Consider the following 13,053-nt stretch of genomic DNA (forward strand, 5'->3'; position numbering starts at 1 on the left):
GGATCTTCAGGTAGGGGCCATTCTAAGAGGCTGTCTATTGAGACTGCTTTAGAGACAACAAGAAAGAATCAAATGGAAATTCTGCAGTTGAAAAGTTTGACAACAGAGTTCATTAAAGATGCTCAACGGTTGGTTTGTTCTAACAGAAGAAATGGTCAATAGGGCTAGGGGAGTAGCTCAGTGAAGTGCTTACCTAGGATATATATTAGACCCTGGTTCCAATCCCAAGTAATAGAGAGAGAGAGGAGGCTGGGGATGTAACTCAGGTGATAAGGTGCTTGCCTAACTTGCAGAAAGCCATGGTTTGGATCCCCAGCACTTCATAAAACTTTATATGGAGCGCATGGTTGTAATTCCAGCACTCAGGAGATAGAGACAGGAGGATTGGGGGTTCAGAGCCGTATTTGATTATATAATGAATTTAAGGCCTGTTAATCATGGTCGTTGGGAGTTGGAGACAAGAGAATCGGAAGTTCAAGGTTAGTCTCAGCTGCCTAGCAAGTTTGAGGTAACTCTGGGATACTCGGAACCTTGTGTTAGAAAGAAACGAGCAGGGAAGGGAGAATATAAGGAAAAGAAAACTAATTGAACAGAGCCTGGAAACGTGGGACACCTTTAAACACATTAGTGTTCCTAGGGTGGGACTGAGGAAGGTTGGAAGGAAAAGAAAAATGCTTAAGTAATGCATGAAAACTTTCACATTTATTGGAAAACATTATATATCAAGAATGTCCTCCATGCAAAGAAATTCATACCCAGACATGTAATAAAAATACTGTAATTCAAAGACAAGGAGACAGTTTTAAAAAGCAACAAGCGAAAAATAGGTCATGAGATACAAAAGAACTCCTTCCTGGAAGATTACTTCTGAGTTTCTCATCAGAAGAAATTCAGAGAACATCACAAGCAGGTAACACTTTCAACGTGCTAAAAGAAAGAAAAGGAACACTCTAACCTAGACTCTTATATGGAGCAAAGCAGTCTTTTGAAAGTGATATAAGCAAAACCTAAGGTCTCATTACAATAAATATTGAAAGTATGGACTGGAGAGACGGCTCAGCGGTTAAGAGCACTGACTGCTCTTCCAGAGGTCCTGAGTTCAATTCCCAGCAACCACATGGTGGCTCACTACCATCTGTAATGAGATCTGGCACCCTCTTCTGTATGCATAATAAATAGATCTTAAAATATATATATATATATTAAAAGTAATTCTGCAGGCTAAAAGCAAGTAAACACAAATGGAAATTCAAATCCACCCCTCCCCCCCCAAAAAATAGAATACTAGAAAGTAATTATAAAAGATAGTATAAGTTTTTTCCCCCTTGGGCTGCTAGCATGAGTGAAGCTGTGAGTTCAATCCTCAGCACCACACAGACCAAGTATGGTGGCACATATCTGTAATCCCAGCACTTGAGAAGTAGAGGCAGAGAATTTGTAGTTCAAAGTTATCCAAAACTGCATAGTATTTTTTCAGGCCAGCCTGGACTACATGAGACCAAATGTCTTCAAAAACAAACAAACAAACAAACAAAAGTTGAATTGATCTTCGAAGGAACTATTGATAGGAATAGTGAGATGGCCCAAGGTTTAAAGTGCTGCTGCCAAGACGGATGACTTGATTCAGTCCCTGGGACCCACATGGTGGAAGGAGAGACTGACCCCCACAAATTGTCCTCCAGCCTTTACACGATGGCATGCCTGCACACACACAAACAAAAGAAATGGTGGTGCACCCCTTTATTCCCAGCACTCGGGAAGCAGAGGCGGGCAGGTCTCTGTGAGATCGAGACCAACTAGGTCTATACATACACTATGGCATGCCAACTAGGTCTGTACATACACTATAGCATGTGTGTACATTCCACACAATAAATAATAAATATAAATTAATTGGTTTCTTTTGAGACAGGATCTCACTCTGTAGCTCTGTCTGCCTCAGAATTCACTCTCTAGACCAGGCTAGCCTCAAACTGCCTGCCTCTATCTTTGTGAGTGGTGGGATTAAAGGTGTGTGCCACCACAACTGGCTTGAATATAAATAAACTATAATTTTAAAAAATGAACATGAAAGAAAGATACTAACTTGAACTGAGAATATAACAGCATTGTAAACATGAAGGCAACTGTGGTTAACTTCCCATGAGCCTCTGAAAAAGGACTTGTCCTGGGCCTGGTGTGGTAGTACACACTTGTAATCCCTTCGCTCAGGCCAAGAGACAGGAGGATCGTAAGTTTGAGGCCATCTGGGCTACATAATACCCTGTCTCAAGAAAGGAAAACCAAAAGAGTTTATCCTAAATTTAGTTAGCTGTCAAGTGAATGTAGCCTGTCCGTGTCTATACAGACAACAGCCTTAATTGATTGTGGCTTTAGAATTATCTATGATCTCCAGATATCTTTTAGATCCCAGAGCATTTCATCGAAGTCATGCATGATTAAATTCTAGGAAGATCTGAATCTAATATGAACGCTTGGTACCTAAAGCAAAGGTCAGGAGAGCTATGCTTTGCTTTAGCAAGCAGCATTCATACCGAAACATATTCTAGTGACCGATGCTAGGCTCTCTTTGAAAGTGCCCAGCCTGGATGAAGGGAAGCCGAGGAAGAAGCACTGGCCACATCCTTCTTCCCTCAGCTGTAACTTTGGAGTTACTGGGAGTAGAGGTGGAAAACAGTGCTGGTAGTGAGTTTGGAAGTATCCAAATAATCACTGCAATTTTCACTCCCATCTCTTTCCCTTTTTATTGAAGATTTCATCCATACCTGTGAAAGGCTCTGCCATGAAGGAGACTGTGGACCATGCTCTCGCACATCAGTTATCTCCTGCAGATGCTCTTTCAGAACAAAGGTAAACCTTAAAAATATTAGAATCACTGTCATCATTGCCTTTTTACATGGGGATTGTGGGTGAGGAGGAACCAAAGTAACCCCGTTACTCCAGTGTATGATTCACTGAATTCCACCATGTACACTGGCACATGTACCCACTAGGCACCATCTTTAGGATAGGCTGAAGGATTGTGGCACTCAGAGTCCAGTCATGGGGGTGAGGCAGTGGTACTGAGTGCAGAGGTGAAGAAAGGAGCAGACTGCTGGCATTTAGCCAGGTGAGAATTGGACGCAGCCCACAGAACGCCTCACTTGAGAGTTTAGATGGCTGCTAAAGTAGCCAACAGACTCGCTTAATTGTCATACAAGCTGCGGGTCACTGGGCCCCAGGACCACTCACAGCTTGATAACTTGGTGATTCTTCGAATTCACTGAAGACTGCCACAGTCATTGTTGTCGTTTTCTCTTTTTTTAAGATCTGTTTATTTTATGTGTATGAGTGCTCCATCTGTATGTACACCTGCATGCCAGAAGACACCAGATCCTTCTGTAGATGGCTGTAAGCCATCATGTGGCTACTGGAAATTGAAGTCATTGCTCTTAACAATCTCTCTAGCCCCATTGTTGCAGGTTTATTACCAGGAAAGGACACAAATTACAGTTAGTCAGTAGAGGAAACGTAGGAAAGAATCCAAGAAATGGGCAGATGAAGCTTTTGTTTGTTGTTTGTCCTTCCCCGTGGAGTCGGGATAGCATTACCTTCTCAGTAGCTGACAATGGACAGAGAATACTCCAGCCAGGAAGGCTCATGCAAGCTTGTGTGTTCAGATATTTATTTTCATACTAGCATGATTTACTAACCCACAAAGCCCGTCTCTCCAGAGTTCTGTGGATACTGTGATCCAGTGTGGCCAGCCTGCTTCTGTGTCCTATGCTTAGACTAGCCAGTTAACACAAACCATAGACAAACAATGGCATTTGACTACACAGTACCTCTTGAGAGTCAAGTACAGAAGTCAGAATTCAGTTTCTAATTTCAATCCTGGGTAGTCTGTCTGATTGGGCTTTGGGCTACAAAGTGGCATCTGAGCATTTTGGAGTTGGGTTTTAGTACCCATTTCTGTGTCTAACTGGAAAAAGTATGCAGCCTTCCATGGCTGTCTTGGGATGGAGCCTTCTAAGTAATGAGCTGTCCTGCTGTCCTGCTCCTCTACCAGGAATTCATTTCTGCGTTTATCAGGACTTCCTCTAAAGAGCATAGGTTGTGGTGGAGATAGACCTCAATAGTTGATTCTTTTTATTAAAGTAGCCAAGGTCCGGGCAACCACTGATTCCCAAATAGGTTTGAAGATTTATTAGCTTAATGGATAAGCTTCAGAATGAAAGGGAAAAAAAAGAAAAGTAAATGTAATATAACTTAGTTTGTGTGAAGCTTATGTGGTATTTTTTTCTAAAAGTCACAGTTATATGTAAATATCATTTTGCAACATGGCTGTATAGTTTGTAAATGCCATATTGACTGTGAAGGAGTTGGGGGTGTAGCTTAGTGATAGAGTATGTGTTTAGCATGTATGAAGCCTCTTCATTTAACCACATGGATTTTTCTTTTTTGTTGTTGTTGTTGTTGTTGTTCTGGCTGTTCTAGAACTTGCTTTGTAGACCAGCCTGGCCTCAAATTCAGAGAGTTGCCTACCTCTGCCTCCCCAGTGCTGGGATTAAAATCTTATACTGCCATGCCTGGCTACATGTTTCTTGTAATGGGATGAAAGCAAATTTGGGGGATGTTGTTTTGTTTCTTTTCTTTTTATTAGTTTGAATTTTGTTCTTTTGAGACAGGGTCTCAATTTGCAGCCCACTTTGTGGCTCTCTGTACCACCCAGGCTAGCCTTGAATTCAAGGCTGTCTTCTTGCCTCAGCTTCCAGAGTGCTGAGATTATAGGCGTGCACTTCAGTTTTATATACCTCTTCATATCTATTTGCAGTTCCAATTGCCAGTTTTGTAAATCAGAACCATTTTTACAAAATGAGCCCAATACAGATGCAGCTTCTAGGCAGCAGGCTCCTTCCAGCTCCTATAACTGATGCAGTCTCCATGCATCGGCCTTACCACACGTGTTCCACCTGATCAGGCCGCAACAGGTGACAGGTGGTAAGCCTTTGGGGTCCTCTCGTATGGTGGAAACCAAATAATAGTGTTTTCTTGGTTATGTATTTTCAGAGGCACATTAGGTATTTGCCCTTATGTTAAATGATGGCAGATTATTACCTGGTTTCAATATTTGTCTTTGTTGTTTTGTTTTTCGAGACAGGGTTTCTCAACGTATCCCTGGCTGGCTGTCCCAGAATTCACTCTGTAGACCAGGCTGGCCTCAAACCCACAAAGATCCACCTGCCACTGCCTCCTGAGTGCTGGGATTAAAGGTGTGTGCCACTACCACCCAGCTCTATTTTTAATTTTTAAAAATTAATTTTTTCAATGAGTTAATTTTTTGAGACAATGTCTCACTATGTTGCCTGGCTATCCTGGAGTTGGTTGTCCTGACCGTACTTTCTGAGTGCTGGGATCACAGATGTGTACCAGCCTGCCTATCTTCTTTTTATGGATTTTGCTGTTTGTGCCCTGATCAGGCAATTATTTCTCTTCATTTTTTTTTAAGATGTATTTATTTATTATGTATACAGCATGTATGACTGCAGGCCAGAAGAGGGCACCAGATCTCATTACAGATAGTTTGAGCCACCATGTAGTTGCTGGGAATTGAACTCAGGACCTCTGGAAGAGCAGTCAGTGCTCTTAACCTCTGAGCCGTCTCTCCAGCCCCTATTTCTCTTCATTTTGATACCTTTAGCCAACCCTTTCTTTTCAGACTTCATGATTTCTAATCTGCTCTGAGTGTTAAGACCAAACCACAGAAATTGTTGGAATCGTATTGCATGAAATGTCAGGAAATGTGGGGTCCTGTTGTGTGTGAAGCACACTGACATGATTAGGCCAGCCCCAGGCTGGGCTTGGCGAATAGCAGTGTTACGTTTTGTATTCTTCTGCAGAGGTCATTGTAGTCACTCCTAAAGTAGCTGTTGTTTCTTTTCCTTTTTCTGTAGGAGCTTCCATGTACCAGTCTTAAAAGTGAAGGTATGACTGTAAAGGGGCACAAGGGGACTTTCTGGAATGAAGATAATGCCGTGTGTTCACAAAATATTGAGTTATGTGTTTGTCAAAATTCAGTGAAGAAACATTGAAGATTTTTCTTACATTTGTAACTTTAACGGTAAAAGGGGAAAATCATATATTGAATTCTAGTTAGTAGATTTCTTTAAAAAAAAAAAAAAGCTAAGCTAAATACATTCATGTCTACTGCTTACTTTGAAATACTTTTTTTTTTCTAATGATTTACTTATATGTATATTAGTGTTTAGCCTGCATGTATGTCTGTGTGAAGTTGTCATATCTCCTGGAACTGTAGTTACAGACAGTTTTGAGCTGCCATGTGGATGCTGGGAATTGAACCCGGGTCCTCTGGAAGAGCAGCCAGTGCTCTTAACTGCTGAGCCATCTCTCCAGCCCCAAAATACTTTTTAAAAATTAATTGAAGCCAGGTGTGGTGGTACATGCCTATAGTCCAGCATTCTGAGAATTGAAGCCTGTCTGAGCCTATTAACATAGCAAGTTCAGGCCCCCCTGCAGTATAGCCCTGTATAGTCTCCTATATTGAAATGAAAAATGAGGCTGAGATGTCTCAGCTGGGAAAGCTACACAAGCCTGATGACCTGAGTTTAATCCTAGAGCCCATGTGAGCCAGATGTGGTATAATTCCAGCATTCCTACTGCAAGATGGGAAGCAGAGAGCAGAGAGTGGGTCACACACTCCGGGACAGCTGGCCTGGAGTGTGTCTTAAAGCTACAGAAAATCAGGTTTTCTTTAGCCTTTGATCCTGATTGCCCATTCTCTACCTTTCTGTCTTGAAAGCCATCGTGGAGTCTTGTCTAAGTCACCCTAAAACTTGTTTTAGATGACAATATGTACAAAGTAGAAGCTTTTGTTCTGGTCAGAAGGAGAACATGTTGATGAGGATGGTTCTGAAAGCAGCATCAGAGAAGTCAAATTCATGAATAGCTGTACGATGTATAATCTCTTCTTGGTTTATTTTATTTAGCATTTTTTTGAAGTTTGTCATTTTTATGGCTGAATAATATTCCAATATATACTGCATTTTATTTATCTATTCATTAGCTGATATCTTTTTAGGTGATTTCTGCTTTTTGGCTGCTGGGAATAATGAATGCCATTATAAAACTTACACATTAGTTTGTTTTTTCATTTTTAGACGGGGTTTTCATGTTCAAGCTGGCCTCTAATTCACTGTATAGTTGAGGATGCTCTTGACTTTCTGATCCTCTGAGTGACCTCCCAAATGCTGGCATTATAGGCATGCACCATTATGCCCAGGTTTTTGTTTTGTTTTTTAAGACAGGGTTTTTCTGTGTAATGCTGGCTGTTCTGGAACTTGCTCTGTAGACCAGGCTGGCCTCAAACTCAGGGATCAACCTGTTTCTGCCTTCAGAAACCACACACATCAAGCTGTATGCCCAGTTTTCAAGCAAGTTTTTGTTTAAATAACTTTTTTTTAAGATTTATTTTATTTATTGTGTATAGTGTTCCGTCTGCACATTGCCTGCATGCCAGAAGAGGGCATCAGACCTTGTTATAGATGGTTGTGAGACTCCATGTGGTTGCTAGGAGACCTCAGAATCTCTGGAAGAACGATCAGTGCTCTTAACCTCTGAGCCATCTCTCCAGCCCCATAATAATTTGTTTATTTTATTTTGTGTGCACTGGTATTTTTACCTGCATGTCTGTGTTAGGGTATCAGATCCTCTGGAACTGGAGTTACAGACAGTTGTGAGCTGCCATGTGGGGTCTGGGAATTGAACCCAGGTCCTCTGGAAAGGCAGTCAGTGGTCTTAACCACTGAGCCATCTCTTGAGCCCCTAAATAACTTGAACTTTTGGATTTTATTTATTTTTGAGACAGGGTCTCACTCTGTAGCCCAGGCTAGCCTTAGACTTGTGCTGCCTATACCTTCTGAGTCCTGGGATTACAGACATGTACCACCACACTTGGTTTATGCAAGTTCTAGCCCAGCCAGGGCTACACAGTGACAAAAAAAATTATAGCTGTCATAACATAAAATGGGTGGGGTTTGATTTTCTTTTTCTTAATGGCTAGTGATGTTATATACCTTATGTTCTTATGGCCATTTGTGTGTCTTCTGGGGAAAAAGATCTCTCCGAGTCGTTTGGACTTTTTAAAAATTGGGTTCTTGGTCCTTCTGTTGTCAATTTGTAATATGGATCTAGATCTTAGATGCTTTTGAGGTATGTAATTTGCAAATATGTTTCTGTTTGTGAGTTGTTGCCATTTCTTTCCTTTATGGTGTCCTTCAATTTCATACACAAAAGTTTTTTGTCTTGTTGAATCCAATTTATGTTTTCTACCTTTTGTTTATGCCTTTGGTGCCCTGGCGTTTTGTTTTGTTTTTTTGTTGTTTTTGCTTTTCAAGACAGGGTTTCTCTGTGTAGTTTTGGTGCCTGTCCTGGATCTCTTACAGACCAGGCTGCCCTCGAACTCACAGAGATCTGCCTGCCTGCCTCTGCCTCCCGAGTGCTGGGATTAAAGGTGTGCACCACCACCGCCTGGCTTTTTTTTTTTTTTTTTTTCTTCTTCTTCTTCTTCTTCTTCTTCTTCTTCTCTTCTTTTTGGTGGGGCTTGAACTCAGGGCCTCACACATTCTAGAAAAGTGCTGTAATTCTGAGCTGACCTAATTCTCTAGTTACTATCGAAAGTATATATAAAACATGGAATTACACTCCATCTTTTCTTTTTTGTGTGTGATGCTAGGGATCATTTGGACCTTCAACAGGCTCCATAGGCACCCTACCACTGAGTGAATCTCTAGAGCTCATTTGAATTTTTGTTAGATATGTATGTACTCCGTCTACAAAGAATGATTACACCTTTTCTCTACATCCTTAACCATATCATGTATTAATCAGCTTTGGTTTTTGGGGTTTTTTTTTTGTTTTTTGTTTGTTTTTGACAAGTGAAAATAATATTTTTAAAGCATTTTCATCAGTAGTTTATGTACATTATTATATTTGTGTTTCTTCAGCCTGTAATCACTCATAAGTATGTTGAATGAATGTTCACATCTTTGTATGTTTATTTTTTTTCTTTAATTGGCTGTAACAGATGCTACATTTATGTGTGACAAGCGGTGTAACAAGAAACGATTGTGTGGACGGCATAAATGTAACGAGATATGCTGTGTGGTAAGTGGACGTAGCATTTGTTGGTGTAATCTGATTCCATTCATCTGGAATCCTCGGCCCTCTGGAATGTGACCCAGATTTAGCAGTCAACAGGAGGGGCCACTAAACAGCAGTCAGAGCTCTCCCAGTCCCACGAGCACTCAGCAGACACAGCCTAAGGCTTTTAGAGCATCCACTGGCACAGAGGAAGAAGAGGACTTGGAAAAGGCCTCTGACCCCAGTTCTAAGAAGCTTTACTTTTTCTTTTTGAGATTTTTCTTTTTATTTTATTTTTTTTAGTTTTGTGGGTGTGTGTCTGTGTTGGTCAGTATGGCGTAAGTATACATGAATGCAGGTGCCTGCAGAAGCAAGAGGTGTCAGACCCCTCTGGAACCAGAATTACAGGCAGTTGTAAACCACCTGACATGGAAGCTGGGAACCAAACATGGACCTCTGCAAAAGCAGTAAATGTTCTCAACTGTCAGGCCATCTCGCCAGCTCCCAAGACAACTGTAAAATGGCCCTTTGGGGTGACTGTGCTGTCCCAGCAGACTAGCATGACTTAGCAATCTGAGCTTTGGGTTTCATGTGGTCATTGAGCCATATCAGAGGCCAGAATGAGTATGCTGGGGTTGTTGGTTTTTAATACAGGTTCTCCGTTTATTGCCTTGGCTGGCCTAGAACTTACCTTGTAGAAGACCAGACTAACTTGAACTTGCCTTGTAGAACAGGCTGGCTTAGAACTTAGGGTGGATTCTCCTGCCTCTGTCTTCCTAGTGCTGAGATTACTGTGTAAAGACACCATGCCTGGCTGACTATGGCATTTTTTAAAGGCACAAGTTTCATTTATTTAAAATAATTGTTTCTGTAGAATTAATGTTGGACCACTACCTGACATTGGTGTTGTGTTATCTATATGTGTATACATAGATATGTAATGAGATGCTGTATGGTACATATAAATAATATAAATAAGGCAACATGTATGCATATGTACATGGTTTTATATATATACAAGTAAGGCAGAATAATAACAATAACAAGGTAGTGTAAATATTTGTATGTTATTCATATCTATGTATAGATGCATACAAACTTCAGTGTTCCTTTTTTTTTTAATGGTCTCACTATGTAACCCTAGCTGGCCTGGAACTTACTATATAGATGAGTAGACCAGGCTGGCCATTAATTCACAGATCTGCCTACCTCTGCTTCTGCCCCCCAAGTGCTGGTATTAAAGGCATGTACCACAACACCTGGTACAATAGTCTTTAAAAATTTATATTTTGAAAAAAAGATGTGTTTTACAGCAGTGGAGATAGTTAAGTTAGTAGAGTGCTTGCCCCACAGGTAGGAGTGCAAGTGGTACCGCTCCGGAGGGACAGGTGTCCCACGTGTTGAGAAGTCCGGCTATCCCTGCAGCTGGGGTGTAGTGGGGGATGGTCTTCCTGAAGGGTACAGCAATCCTGCTCCTCTCCTGGAGAGAGCCATTACAGCTGAGCTTTGCTCGGCACCCCCTTAAGACTTCCCAGCAGGGCTCTGCTTCTTCTCTCTGCTTCTGCTTGACTCTGCTGAAAGGTTTACCTTTGCAGAACTGTAGCAATCTCTTCCAGCTTGCATGAAAAGTTGTTACTTTTGTCTGCTCAACCTTGCTTAGCCCTTTAAGGGAAGGGCTCAGCAAGAGTCTTCTGTTCTGCACTGGCCAATGGAGATATTCACCCAAGATTTTTAAGAAAGAGATTTATTTGGGAAGGAGGAGTCCAGGAGAGTGGACTTCCTATGCCAGGATGGGAAAGGACAGGCAGGGGAGCTTTTATAGGGTTTGGTAGGGTGGAGTTTCTCTAGGGAGAAGACTTTCTGCTCAGGGATTGGTTAGTTTTCCATGGGGATTGGTTGGTTTCATTGGTCAGGGGCAGAGTTGGCTCTGGTTTCAGGACCGAACTGTGTTTCTTTCACTGGCCCCTAATTTTAGCTTTTTGGCTCTAATTTTAGGGCCTGGGCGTATTTCTTTCACTGATTCTGGTTTTAGGGCCAGAGTATGTTTCTTGGGTCCTGGGTTCAGGGCCAAAGTGTTTCTTTGACAGGCTCAGGTCTCAGATCCAGGGTATGTTTCCTTCACTAGCTCTCGTTTCAGGGCCAGGCTGGGTTTCTTTCACTGGCCCCTTTCCCCTACAGTGAGTATTTGTTTGAACTCTTGCACACAATAAAAATGCTGGTCATGCTGGAGGACCAAGAAGGCAGAGTCTGATGAAGCAAGACTTTGCTGATACACTCCTCCTAGACAAAGGGGTGGAGAGAGCAGCCCTCATCGGAGAAAAACCATAGGACTGACTGTCCTACCCAACATTCTCCACTGTCTTTGCTGGTTTTTTTCCAAATTAATTTCACGACTATTGAAGAGAAGTGGGTATGCTTGTTCAACACTGTAAAAAAAAAAAAAAAATCACTGGGCATGGTGATATGTGCTTGATTATCAGTGCTGGGAAATAGGCAGGAGAACCCTAGAGCTTGCTGGCAAGCTGTTCTAACCTTTTGATGAACTCCAGGTTCATGAGAGACCTTATCTCAAAGGAGATGAGAGTGTTCTGAGAATGACCCCTGAGGCTGGCCTCTGGCCTCCAACCATTTCCACCCCTGTGTACATAACACATGTGTATGCAAACCTTTGTCTTGACAAAGTGAAGAATGATGGTATCATGTGTTATACCAAGGTTGGTTAATCAATGTTTGGAAGCCTAAAGACCTTTTCTGATTATCAGAAAATTCAAACAAAAGCAGGGAGGTAGTACAGCGAAGCTCATCTACACAACAACATTCAGCTACAATAAGTGTCTTCCTCATGCTAATCTTGTGTCTTTCCCATCTCCCCCCTTCCTTGATGGTTTTGAAGCCCTCCCCACAATCCTTTAATTCATAGATGTGTACAGCTGTGTCTTTCTTTTGTTTGTAAAATGGAGGAAATCGTGAACTGATAGAAACCTCTCCTCTTAGGACAAGGAGCACAAGTGTCCTTTGATTTGTGGCAGGAAACTCCGTTGTGGCCTTCATCGGTGTGAAGAGCCTTGTCACCGAGGGAACTGTCAGACCTGCTGGCAAGCCAGTGAGTACTTTGGCTGTCTATTCAGTTTCTGAAGCTGGTTGTAGCGGTACATGTCTTTCCAGCACTTGGAGGCAGAGGCCAGCAGCTCTCTGTCAGTTTGAAGCTAGCCTGGTCCACATAGTGAGTTCTAGGACTACATGTAGCCAGAGCTACATAGAGAACCTTGCCTCAAAAACGAAACAAAAGTTTCTTGGCATGGTTTGAGCAATTGGTTTGCTTAGACTGATAAATGTTTTTTAACCTAAGCCTTACTGTTTCAACCATGTTGAGACTTTTCAGTTATTCTTAGCCAAACATGGTAGTACATTCCTATAATGACAGTACAGGGAAGAGCAGGACAGAGGCAAGAGGACAGCAGGTATGTAAGTTCAACCCTAGAACTCGGCGGGGGGCTGCATCAACAAATTATTACATCCGTGTGTATCCCAAACTCAGGAAAGCTTGTCTTGTTTATCCATTCCCTAGGTTTTGATGAATTAACCTGCCACTGTGGCGCCTCTGTGATCTACCCACCAGTTCCCTGTGGGACTAGGCCTCCTGAGTGTACCCAAACCTGTGCCAGAATCCATGAATGTGACCATCCAGGTGAGTCCCATGTGTTGCCACACCTCACAACTTACTCCTACCCAGTGGTTTAGAATGTGTTGTGTGGCTGTGCAGAATACTCTGGCCATTTTGGGTTAGCTACCATTGCTCCTCTGCTTCTGTGAAGGTGTATCTTGTATCTGTGACTTGACAACATGTGCATTTCTTTAGACTTGTAGCTGTCAGGAACATCCCAAAGTTTGGAAGAAACCCTAGTTTGTTGTCTT

The 13,053-nt window shown here is 42.0% G+C and overlaps 1 protein-coding gene and 1 non-coding gene across 3 annotated transcripts in view; both read left to right on the top strand.

Annotated features, from left to right (window-relative positions):
- Positions 1 to 13,053, top strand: part of Nfx1 (nuclear transcription factor, X-box binding 1) — a 68,366-nt gene that overhangs the window by 26,402 nt on the left and 28,911 nt on the right. For both annotated transcript variants that reach the window (XM_036178098.1, XM_036178099.1), the window contains exons 10-14: positions 2,753 to 2,850; positions 5,934 to 5,964; positions 9,083 to 9,162; positions 12,133 to 12,241; positions 12,707 to 12,826. In XM_036178098.1, coding sequence (XP_036033991.1) covers positions 2,753 to 2,850; positions 5,934 to 5,964; positions 9,083 to 9,162; positions 12,133 to 12,241; positions 12,707 to 12,826 — 438 coding nt within the window. The remainder of the gene's footprint in view (positions 1 to 2,752; positions 2,851 to 5,933; positions 5,965 to 9,082; positions 9,163 to 12,132; positions 12,242 to 12,706; positions 12,827 to 13,053) is intronic.
- On the top strand, positions 11,362 to 11,490 carry LOC118579021. Its single transcript, XR_004944391.1, has one exon.

The sequence above is a fragment of the Onychomys torridus genome, chromosome 2, assembly GCF_903995425.1.
Source record: "Onychomys torridus chromosome 2, mOncTor1.1, whole genome shotgun sequence".
In the NCBI taxonomy this organism is placed as follows: domain Eukaryota; kingdom Metazoa; phylum Chordata; class Mammalia; order Rodentia; family Cricetidae; genus Onychomys; species Onychomys torridus.